Source organism: Pituophis catenifer, unplaced genomic scaffold, assembly GCF_029215685.1.
Source record: "Pituophis catenifer annectens isolate HBS135680 unplaced genomic scaffold, rPitCat1.0.hap2 SCAF_1, whole genome shotgun sequence".
NCBI classification, from domain to species: Eukaryota; Metazoa; Chordata; class Lepidosauria; order Squamata; family Colubridae; genus Pituophis; species Pituophis catenifer.
The window spans coordinates 306,588,151-306,600,603 of record NW_027256881.1 but is presented as its reverse complement, the minus strand read 5'-3'; the positions used below and the strand labels follow the sequence as shown (position 1 = coordinate 306,600,603).

General features: G+C 34.8%; 1 protein-coding gene across 1 annotated transcript in view; it reads left to right on the top strand.

The window, feature by feature from the left end:
- The window catches only part of CCDC88C (coiled-coil domain containing 88C), a 93,059-nt gene that overhangs the window by 45,085 nt on the left and 35,521 nt on the right, over positions 1 to 12,453 (top strand). The window contains exons 5-8 of the mRNA XM_070941313.1: positions 5,056 to 5,114; positions 8,023 to 8,106; positions 9,922 to 10,062; positions 11,918 to 12,102. Coding sequence (XP_070797414.1) covers positions 5,056 to 5,114; positions 8,023 to 8,106; positions 9,922 to 10,062; positions 11,918 to 12,102 — 469 coding nt within the window. The remainder of the gene's footprint in view (positions 1 to 5,055; positions 5,115 to 8,022; positions 8,107 to 9,921; positions 10,063 to 11,917; positions 12,103 to 12,453) is intronic.

Below are 12,453 nucleotides of genomic sequence, written 5' to 3'. Positions count from 1 at the left end.
CCTAAGAGTCATTTGGGGGAGAATATAATTTCCTGTGTGTCAGCATTGTTTTATTGCAGTCATCCCAGAAATGAGACCAAGGGACTGTAGAGTTGTGATTTTAGCTGCAGCTCTTCTTCCCTGCTATTTGCTGCCAGCTTAGGCAGCAGAGGGAATGTCTATGTCTAAAGACAGGTTACCATGGCGATTTTTTTTTTTGCCCTTCTGTATTTTTACTGTAGGATTTTGCAGTGTCGGATATATTTTCCAAGGCTTGAAAAACAGGAAACTCTTAGATACCAGCATGTAGTCTAAGTTGTCAGTAATGGGCATATTACACTTATAAGTGCCTACTTTTTCTAGGCTAATCAAAGAAAACACTGCAGGTAGTCATGAACCATTTAATTAACCATTGTTTGAAGTTACGATGGCACTGAAAAAGTGACTTATGATCAGTTCTTGCACTTACAAACATGGCTATGTTCCTGCAGTCATACGATCAAAATTCATGTGCTTGGCAGGAAGCATCTACTTACAATGGCTACAGTGTCTTGGGATCATGCGATCACCATTTGCAACCTTCCCAGGGGGCTTCTGACAAGCAAAGTCAGTAGGGGAAGCCAAATTGCTTAATGGTACTGTGATTTACTTGACCACAGCAAAAAATTTTTATAAAGTTGGACATGACTGCTTCACTTAATGACCCCATCGCTTAGCAACAGAAATTCCTACCCTGGGGGGGGGGTGTAAGAGAGCCCTATATGGAATGTTTTCTAATACAGATTAGCATAAACAACTTTTCTGCATCTTCAGGTAAAATTTTACCTTTTCTAATAATGGGCTATGGGATACTGAGCAGTATTTTTGGTTAATATTTGATGATGGGGAGGTGGTTCAACTACAAGGCTCACAAGGTTTCATCCATCAAGGTATTATTATCATAATTTCAACTAGACATTCTACTCTTGCTTTCCCACAGGAGAAAGATAAATTTTAATCTGGATATTCAATTTTGCATCATGGCTCACCTGACAACATATTCATACAAGAATAATGGCAACCCTTGTAATGCCAACACTTAGTTGACTGAGCTAAGCAGAATAGTACCTGGTTACTACTTGGATATGCTAACAAATTGCTAGGATTATAGGCTGACTTCAAAAAGCAAGGTCTTTCTTCTTCTCCTCTACAATTGCCAAGAAAACTACATAGAGAGGAAACCCTGAACTTAGCAGAAGTCAAGTTTTATGCAGAAGATTTTATTACATAATTAGTCTTTTGAACATGTGAATCAATATAATAATCCACTAGGAAGGTGAAATTAAGACTTATTTTTAAAGCCCAATAAAATACTGAGCATAATTTGTGGACTCAATTCTGCTTTGTAATTCATATGTCGTACAAGAACTTCTATTAATAGATGTGAGATGGTGGGAAATGCACAGGAACATGTACATACACACAACCACATCCACACAGAGTTACTTCTACAAGGTAAATTCAAGTCAGCAATCTTTCTTATTTCTTATTATACAGTGGCCTTAGCTTAACAAACTAGTACAAATATAAATATACATGTGTACACACACACACACATATATTTATATACAGAGCTTTTTTTACACAGAGAGAGGAAGGGAGGAAGAATATGTATGTTATAAACTCTCTTCATTAGTGCAGCTGGCTCTTCTAGCAATTGTAGTTCTTGATAACACACTGCAGTCCATAAAGCCCGGAACACCAGCAATCTCTCCCATGGCCTTATAGATCTGCCCTTGTAATGAATTTTCACTACTAGGCTGACATTTTTCTAAATTCTCTTAATCTTCTGAAAACCTTTTAGGGTTTTTTTTTCTTTGTTTGTTTTTGCAATTTTTTTTTAAAAAAACACAGACAAACATACAATACATCTTTTCGGAACAGAGCAAAAAAAAAAAAACCTTTTAGGTTTCATTTTGCATAGAGCTGATATATAAACAAAAGTCCTTCACCTTGAGACTAATTTCAACACTTGTCTCAATCAAGGCAACTCCCTCTACCATAAAGATAAACTTGGCTGTGTGGACCAGATCATTGGAGCATGCTCAAGTTTATAATATCAATTGCTCAAGTGGTTTGTTAAAAACAAGAGCAGATTCTTTTTTAAAAAAAATGGTCAAAATCTAGTATTTTTTATACTCAAAAAGATTTCACCCCGAGGAAAGTTTGTTTTATTAGAATGAAATATTGTAAATGTTTTAACATGTCAGCTTGATGGAAAATGAAACATGCACTCTTATATTTATTTTAAACCAACTTGTTTCTTTCATATTTTGTGTTTCTAATCTTCTATGGAGGATGTGAAAGGGGTGCTTTGGCTTATAGAATTAGCTTCATCTTTGATAAAACTTGGCATATAGAGATAGCCAGGTAAAGCTTTTGAAACAGCCTTGCCATAAGATGTGGCTGCTTTAATGATTTGAACAAGACACTTCGTTTATATTCCTACGTGTTGCAAAGCACCTTTTCAAATGCTTTGTGCAGTGGTAATACACTACAAAGAGCCTTCCTAAAGTGGCATCTTAGCCAGTTTTTCTTTATTGACATGTAGCCTGCATTTCTCTTGAGCCTTTGCTAGTAATTTGTTTGGCTACAGAGGTGCCACAAAATGCTTTCCAGTATATAATAATTCAGAAGTTACAGTCTCCATGCTAAACTAACGGATTATTTTGAACTATTGCTGAGAAGTGATGCAGAGAAAAGAGCTGCAACAAGGCTGATTTGTCCTAGAGCAGGATAGATCAACTACTTCAGTTGATAGCACTGACGATATCGGCAAAAGGAGTAGTGGTTTGATTGATATAGAAGGCAAAGCATTGAACATTTATTGGTAAAGCATTTCAATTCATTTTGGCAACACTAATTGAACTATGTTTATAATAATGTCATCTATCAGACCACACTCAATAAATTGACAGATCCTCCTTATATCATTCAAATTTACCACCGTTTGTTGTCGAGTAGCATATAAGATGTTGAAGAATAAGGAAATTAATCAAGTAAATATTGGATTTTTCATTCCTTTTTTAAAACAGGTTTAAGCCTATTCAATCCATGATTTCTGTGAAAATAAACCTTTCACCCAGTAATCTTGAGTGCATCGAATGTCTTAACTTTAAATCAGTGTTTCCAACCATTTCTTCTTTATTCTCCTAATCTTATTTCTTTGTCATTTTATCTTTGTGTTGTGCTGTAATCTCTTTGCTGCCTCCCACAAAATCTTACCATCTGTTTCTACCCTATTTCTCACACTGTGAGAATGGGGGCCCTTCTCTGGTCTTATACTATAGAAAAGCTTCTAGACTAGATTTTATTCCCTAAAGATCTAAAGACCTTAGCCCATTGTGGGGAGCAGATGGTTGTACTACAAATCCCTCCATTTTAATTACCTAGTTAGCTAGTGTGAAAGCAGCTGCCTTGGAATTTTTGGAAAAGGAAAATGGCACTGAGTTAATTTTTAAAGCAGTGATGGTCTTGTAAGAGACCCCATTCTTCAAATTTAAAAGATGGAGCATTCTGTGGTCCCTTCAGTTTACAATCCATTGTGGCAATCCATTTTTGCAAGGAAGATAGTTTTTACTTCATCAGATGTGTAAACTGGACCCTGATTCATATATAGTTAAAAGCCTGGGAGTTTGTGAAGCAGAGATGTAAGCAAAGAAGGAAGGACCTAAGAGATAATGCATATAATGCTGCTGAATAAATTATTAATGGAAAGCATAATCAAAATGTGTGCTACCCTTTTCATATAGAATGTAAATGCTGAAGAATTACTTCAACACTATTCAAAGGACATGAATGATTGCTTGCTTTTTTGAAATTTATAATCAGAATCCTCATTTAAATAATGACATAATTTGTTGAATCTGTTAACCCAAGTTTCTCTTTCACAGTCTCCTTACAAACCTGCTAACTATTACAGTTGTAATGCCAGAATGATGTCTGGAAGGAATTATCTAGTTTTTCCTAAATATATATTTGAAGTTAATAAAGAAAAAAATACATTGTGGGTGGGAGAGGGAGGGAGGAGGAGGAGGAGGAGGAGGAGGAGGAGGAGGAAAGAGGGAGAGAGGGAGAGAGAGAGAGAGCAGGCAGACACAGTGAGTAATCATTTTTAGAGGCAATAGATTTTTCCAGAGTGAAACATCAAGCCACAATGGATACATGTACTCATTAATTCTATGTCAGATGAGGGTATTTCATCTTTGTCCCCATCATGCCCATCTATTCAGTCTTTAGTAGAAAAAGCTAAAAATAAAAACAGCTACCTTTTCTAAAACAAGTGAAAGGGTAAATGTTGAAATAGTAGCTAGCTTTTAGTTTTCTTTTTAAGGTGACCTAGAGGGAAATAGAAGAATTGTCATTACATGTACGCCCAGTCCCATCTTACAAAGGTCTGTTACTCAATGACTTCAGCCTCCTCCCGCTGTCTCCCAGGAGCATTTAATAGGCACAATTATTTCAGGGAGCATGTGATTGTATTAGCTCGACTGGAACAAGGAGGATGAATTTCAGTCATGCAAAACTAGACATGAAAGAGTAACACATTGTTCCCCTAGAGTAGGTCAATTTACAGAGTCTATAGCTTGGGAAAGACACATTTATTTTTAATTCTACATAAACTAAATTTAACAAAGAAATATTTAACAAATAACACTTAAATTAGATGTTTGTTAGATTAAAAGATGTTCTGTATGCTGTAATTCAATTAGTATGGATCATAATGAATTATTTCCAGCCTTTTAATCATACTAAATCCAATTCCATTTATAACATTATACATTGTTCTAAAACTCAGTTATATAACTTAGGGCAGTTATGAGATCTACAGTTATAATTTCAAATTATAAGCAGTTTATATTCTCTAGCAGAAATATAAAAATACAACATAAAACCACCTTGTATGTGATCCAAATTTAAGGATTTGCAGTCTCCTAAACAGCAGTTTGCCACTGATTTTAAATTGTACATGATACACTTTTTAAAATAAAAACCTTCATAATTTTTATATTAATGGTCAATTTTTTTGCTTCTTAGGTAAAAGTATGGATGAAATTAAGAAGCTGCTACTTTTGGTATTGGGTTGTGCTGTACAGGTAAGTTTGGTTTTGATTGCTATTAATTCATTTGAATTATTTTCTTAAGAATTATATGAGGCTGTAAGCCATATTTGGTTAAACACAGTTTGCAATCATCTCAAAGGAGGCTTTTCCCCCTAACTACTGTGTGTTTTTTTACTTGAGTAAGAAATGTTTTTTCCTTGAGGAAGAAGACATTTCACTTCTCCTCCAAGAAGCTTCATCAGTTCTGATTAATGGTTGGAAGGATGGGAGGATTATGGTCAGAAGTAAGCCTTTCATCTCCCTCACATACACACACACTGTCCGCCATCTTTGAGACAATTATGACCTGGATGATTAAGAATCTCCATAGCCAGTTTGCAATCCGAGATAATAAAGCTCTCATAAAATCTCAAAAACAAAAATATAAACAAAAAGCACAATTTTTAGTCATGCTGCAGTGAGTGCATGGCTAGCGATGGCTAGCTTTAAAGGAAAAAAAAGTCTTGCCCTTTAATATTTAAACATTTTGAAAGCAGGCTTCACAGTTCTAATTTTCAGTTTCCTTAAACGTAGCTAAATACTGCTATTCTGTATGTAAAGTAAGGAAGACTTTGGCTGCCCACTGATGATCTCACCATTAACTATAATATACATAATATAATATATTATGCTTTGTTCTATTCCATTCTATTTTAATGTTTAAATCAGGGTGGATTTGATTTAAATCGAGTTGATTTAAATCACGATTTAAATCATGATTTAAATCACTAGTAAAAAGGCTTGATTTAAATCAACTTGATTTAAATCATATTTTTTAAAGAGCAACTGTCATCTCTGCTACTCCTTTGACCCACTGTTGACTCACCGATAGTCCCAGTGTTGCAGAATATACACCCTCATGCTACATAACTAAGCTCCATTTCATGCTGAATAAACTAAATTATTTATGTGTCTTAAATAGAAAACTATCTTACAATAGATTTTTACCCCAAAAGTTTTTTATTAAAATAAATTCGATTTAAATCAAAAAACTCCGATTTAAATAAAAAAACTCCGATTTTTTTGATTTTTTTAAAAAAATCATTGATTTTTATCCACCCTGGTTTAAATTTTTAATTCTGGTCTGTGAACATAATACAATATTGATTGATTGTAATTTAGAAAAGCCATGAAGATAATTCTGCTTGAGAGTGCATTTAGGATATGATAATTGCCATTGAGATTAGGGGGTACCAGGCATTGCTATTAATTTGGTATTTTTAATTGCGTTTTAATTATTGGACTCTCTGCTTTTATTTGTATTATAAACCATCAGGAATCATTTTGGAAAAAGGCAGATTGGAAATAATTATAATTCCAACACAATTTGTTTATAGAGATTATAGTTTACAACATAATTTTAAAAAACCTGGAAAAATAGCACTAGTAATAGCAATAACATTTTGATTTATATTGCTCCAGAGTGCTTTACATACATTCTGAGTGGTTTACAAATGTAAGCATATTGCCCCCAACAGTCTGGGTCTGAGTAGAAGTATAATTGAGTAATTGTATCATGAGGTACTGTATATATACACCTCCAAATTAGGCTATATAACAACTGCATGGTAACTTTGATCACAGAATACTCATAGTCTGACTTCTTCTCAATGCTGTTGATTCACCAAAAGAAATAAAAATTGCTCATTTTTGATACAATTTGGTAAAAAATAATTTATCAGGTGAAATAAAATATCAAACCAAAGCAAATCATTTTCTATAACCTCTTCCATCCTAGTAACTTGTTTAAGTAAAAGAAAATGCATAGTGGTACAAAGTACATAGTATAGAAAAACTTTTTTTCCAAGTTTAGATAATTTGAACTAAATGACATAAGCATTTTAGAGTTAAAAATACTATAGTTGGTTTTCCCCATCCTATAATTAAATAGAAGGTTACTGCTGTTATAATGTAAACTACACCATGTGTTTACTCAAAAAATAATAGAAGGAAATAAGTCTGTGTAACATCTTAAAGAGTTTATTTTCAAAAGATACTGCTCACAGCAACAGTTTTATGATGTTTCAGACTGATGCAACATTCATACCAAACACCTTTTGGAGGTCAAATCAAAGTACCACATAGTTGTAATAGAGAATTAAAACTAAAAATTCATTTTATCTTGTCCATTAATGTTAAAATCACATTGAAGCTCATGGCTGTACAGAATTTTGAAATTAGATTTCTGTGTCCATTATATTGCAGTAGCATGTGCTAGTAAAATACTAGTAGAGATCTTACGTATTCGCTGGCTTATTTCACACAGTATGCATACATTTCAGTCAGTATATAAAATTTTACATATATTAGTATTCAAATGTAAACGATGACTATTTTAGCAACTCTCATATATATATGTTGAAATTTCAGAAGAAACACCTTATGTTCCAATTTCTGAGTTTATGTTATGAAAGCTGAGAATTATACTTCAAACACCTGCAGGGTTAATTTGATGTTTTAAGTATTCAGATGCTCTTAGCAGCATTTACCAGATTTAAACATTCATTCAGTTGCGTTATATTTTATTTCCAATTATTCAGTCCCATGTTAAATTAGCAAAAGCCATAACGGTTATGCACAAGAAGGATAGATTAACTGTTATTGGAAAGGTTGTATAATGTGAACACACAATTCTGCTAAAATAACTATGGGAATCAGAATTTAAGGTCAACCTTTTTGTTACATGGTTAGGATTTCAGCAGTTGGAAATAATTTATTAACTACTTAAATTATACTTGACACAAACTTTCTAAATGGTGATGAAATTTCTTACCCCTCCCTAGTTGTTACATTAATATATCATTGAACTTCTAAATATTCAGAATAGTAAAAGTGCTTTGTATTTATGATCCTGATAAACCTGTGTAGGATGCATTCATCATTATTATTTTTTTGCTTACAGTGTGAAAGAAAAGAAGAATTCATTGAAAGAATAAAGCAGCTAGATATTGAAACTCAAGCCGCAATTGTTTCACATATCCAGGAGGTGACATTCTAATTACCTTAAAGTTCTAATAATGTTTTATAATAAAACCTTTCTGTTGTCCAGATTATGCATTTTCTCCATTTTTCTCCTTTTTTCTAACCTAACCTAGCAGTTAATTGTTCTATTGCTACAATTCAGTTCATACCCAACAACATCCTTTTAAAAAAAAATGTCAGGAGACTGAATAACAACACCAAGGGTAATGATATATATCAGTGATGGCTAACCTTTTCTGGACCAAGTGCCCAAAGCGTGCCCAAACCCCCAAAATGCAAAGCGTGTGTGCCCCCTGCACAGTGCCCCACCCCCATGCATGTGTGCGCCCCCATGCACATGCCCCGCCCTCCTGCGCATGCATGCCCCACCCTCCCACACATGTGCGTGCGGCCCCCGCACACGCCCCACCCCCAGCACATGTGTGGCAGAGACCCGAAGACCAGCTGGCCAGCGGAAGGTGCATGCGCATGTGCGGCGGAGCTGAACTGGGGCAACGGTATGCATGTCATAGGTTCGCCATCATAGTTATATATGATCTTTCCACCTGAATGTTGCTTCACCAACATTTAGCTATTCTTCAGGGTTGTATAATACAATCACATTTTTTCAGTCACAGGACTGAAAATATTCTTGTCCTGTAATTCTCATTATTGTATTTATATTCAGCTTTTCTCTTGAGAACTCCAGGCAGGGTACATGGGGCAGGGGTGTTTCCCCTCATTTTATCAACCCCACAACAACTCAAGCTGGTTTGAGAAAGAGAGTGACTGGCTCAGAGTCACCCAATCAGCCCACTACTGAAGTGGAGATTTAAACCTCAGTCTCCTAGTCTAAATTCAACACATTAGCCAGTATATTAAATTGATGATTAATGTTTTTTGCATCAGTATGTTGATTTTTTAAATATTTACCACATTGCGTGGATGAAGAAATAAGGCCTTACTGCAAAAGTTCATTATTTTTATTTTTTTTAATTGCTCTTTGATTTTTAAATAACTATTCCAAAACTATAGGTATATTTAATTTCATAATGCAAATTTTATTTATTTTGACCACTGGCTATTAACACATCCATTTCGACTGTTTTATTAGCTGTGCTAAAATCCTGGATTTCCAATTTTTATAGCCTTAGAATAAATACAATGTATTTTCACTAAAATAATGCACATATGATAGCAAAGGATTTCATTTATTGCCTACAACTACCAAAAGCAGCAGCAGTTTGCCTGGTAACTTGGATTCGCCAACATTTTGGGTATCCTTCTCCAGTCTCCTCATTTCCTCATCCGAAGTCTCCTCAACTATTGTTTCCTGCTGTTGGAAATCAAAGTGATCGGGTTTAGGAAGAATAATTTGATAAATCAAGATAAAAGTATTCCTATTGGCATAAAGAAGTATTACAACCGTTTATCGTAAATTATACTGAAAAGTTATTAGAATCTAATTTACTTAGTTGGCATTCTTAAACATCACTATGAGAACAGTGTGTACATTGCAATTTAAGCGTGACAGTCTGGGCAGGGATAACACTTGCAGATGGGTTTGCAAAAATAGAATAAGCCAAGAGAAAAGACCATGGTGAAAAAAATCTTAAGTCTTTCCATCATTAAAAGTGGGTTGCTAAACAGCAGACTATGGTCTGGTACAATTTCTTAGGCAAGCTTCTATGCTAGTGGGTGTGGCTAACAAATCTGTGCAGTTTGGTCTATTGTTCATTTATTATATCAAGGCCAGGATCAGACTTGTTGGCTGAATCATCTATTATTCATACCTAACAATAAACAAACGTTCATGGCTTTCTACCCTTCGTACTTTCAGGTAACCCATAATCAAGAGAATGTATTTGACTTGCAGTGGTTAGAGTTACCAGCTATGGCTCCAGAAGAACTAGAGTCTCTTTCCAGAAATATGGTTTTTCACCTTAAGAGACTGATTGATGAGAGAGATGAGTGCACTGAGGTATGTATTAATATGCTGGCATCTTTTGGACTTTAATTTTCTCTTAACACTGTACTCTCATATTGGATTGTTTCATTGTTTCTCAAATATGAGCTTTTTATAAAATAAAATTTTATAAGACACCCTTTTATTTTTTTTCTCTTTATTTTTCTCAAAATTAATATAAAATAAGTAGTAGTATTCTTTTGGCCTGCTTACAAATATTAACATTAAGAAGTTAAAATCTGGTAAAATTAAAGATTCCTTTAAGTTAACTCTGACTCCTGGTTGGCTAACTTATTTTCACTCACCATTTTTTATCTGTGCATTGAGACACAAGAACCTTTGCCTTTGATATCAGCTCTTTTAAAAACCTTCCTGTTTTCTGCAAGATGGTCTCACATTAGGAATGAAACTAAATGTGACTGTGTGACTTAATGTGACTAAAGGAGGCCTGTCTTCCACATATGGGCTGGTGGTGATGATACAGGAAATGGAGATGTGTGGGAAGACTAAGTGTAATAGCAAAATATTGTGTTGATGAGAAACACACAACAGTTGTTCTTTCTTATTTTACTTCCCCTCCGTCTGTCTTCTTCCCCTTGCAGTTTTCTTCTAATTGGAGTCATTTGGTAGAATCTGAATTTCATGGACAAAAAAGTACTTGGGAATAAGTTATGCAAGTTAAGATACAAAATACAGGCATTTTTTGGGATTTTTGCTCCCTACTGTACTCTTTCTTGCAGAAGGTTCACTAGAGCCTCTTGATCTCCTGCTTGAGCAAGAGGATCCTATACAGGGGATCCTATAGGAGTAGGAGCTCCTATACCAAGAATCCTGGTACAGGATCTCCTGCTTGAACGGGGTTGGACTAGAAGACCTCCAAGGTCCCTTCCAGCTCTGTTCTGATTGAAAGATAATAAGGAAAGGATGAGTTTACATTGGTTTATCAGAAAATAACTTTTTAAATGTTTTTAAAGCCATTGCCCCATGCTATTGTCAGTATATCCTAAGATTATTTCCATACTGTTTTTGTTAAAAGCGTGCTTCAGATATACTTAAGTTTTCACTAACATATATGCCCTTATAAGGAAGCACTGTACATTTCAGTAATGCATGTTAGAATAGTGGAAAGGAAAATAATAGAAATAGGCAATTCCTAAGATCCCAAACTGAGATTAGGACTTTTAAATCTGTAAATAATTGAAGAAACTAGAGGGAAATGGTGACATCATAATTCTCAAATTGGGTAGCAGCCATCTCTAATGACCATTTCAACATTTCTAATTAATTTTCTGCATGGAAAATGCTTCAATCTAGAAATAAGTTTGCATGGTCTTTTATGGATAATTATGTGCCTGTATACATTGCTGCCCGTAGAGGTATTGAGGCACAATATGCACTGGTTCACGATATTAGGGAAAGACAGCTGGCCCCCTATCCTGAAATGTTCAGTTGAGTCAATATTTTTCTTTTAAAAGAGTAAAACCTATATGAGTCTTGTATTTCCTCATATATTTTAAGAAGAAAAATCTTAAAGTCTATGTAACTGAATTGAAAGCATCTTACTTTCCTGTAATCTTACTGCCTTCTTTTCCTCCCATAAATTCATGTCAGATTTGGATTACAAATTCCTCAAGATGAAGATATGACTCTTTGTTGTAACTCCGTGAAGGAACACATGTTAAATAAATCCAGCATCTTGGGTCTGTTTTGTTAAGAATTCAATTAAGCTTGCTGTAACCTCTTGTATTTGTCTCACAACAATTTTTTATATTTGCCATTTTCTTTTCATAAATCATTTCCTTCTACGAATATGTACATATATGATGCAGTTTTTCCTCATAACTTTTAGTTTTCATTATTTTCCTTCCAGTTGATTGTAGATCTCACTCAAGACAGAGATTACCTGCAGTCCCAACAGCCGTTGAGTCCTCTAAAAACATCAAGTCCAGCTTCTTCCCCAAATCTTGCCAGCCGTCTCTCCAATGAGGATAAGCAGCATTTGTCCGTGGAGCTTGCAGATGTAAAAGCCAAACTAAGGAGGATCAGGCAGGAGCTGTGAGTAGTAATGCAGAACTCAGCACTTTGGTCTGTCCTGATAGTTCTTCATTTATAATATCATTCCAGGATAGGACACCATAAAGAACAAAACATTGTAGGGTTGGTTCATTTCTCTCTCCCTCCTACTTGTGCATCTATACACTAGCCATTCCATCCATACACTAGCCATTCTTAACAGTTTGTGTAAAGAATTAGCAGAAAGTTCAACAACGACTTACAACAGTTCATTTAGTGACTGTTCAAAGTTAACGGCACTGAAAAAACTGACTTTGGATCATTTTTCACACTTATATTGCAACTGACTCACATTTATGATGGTTGCAATGTCCCAGAGTCATGTGATCTCCT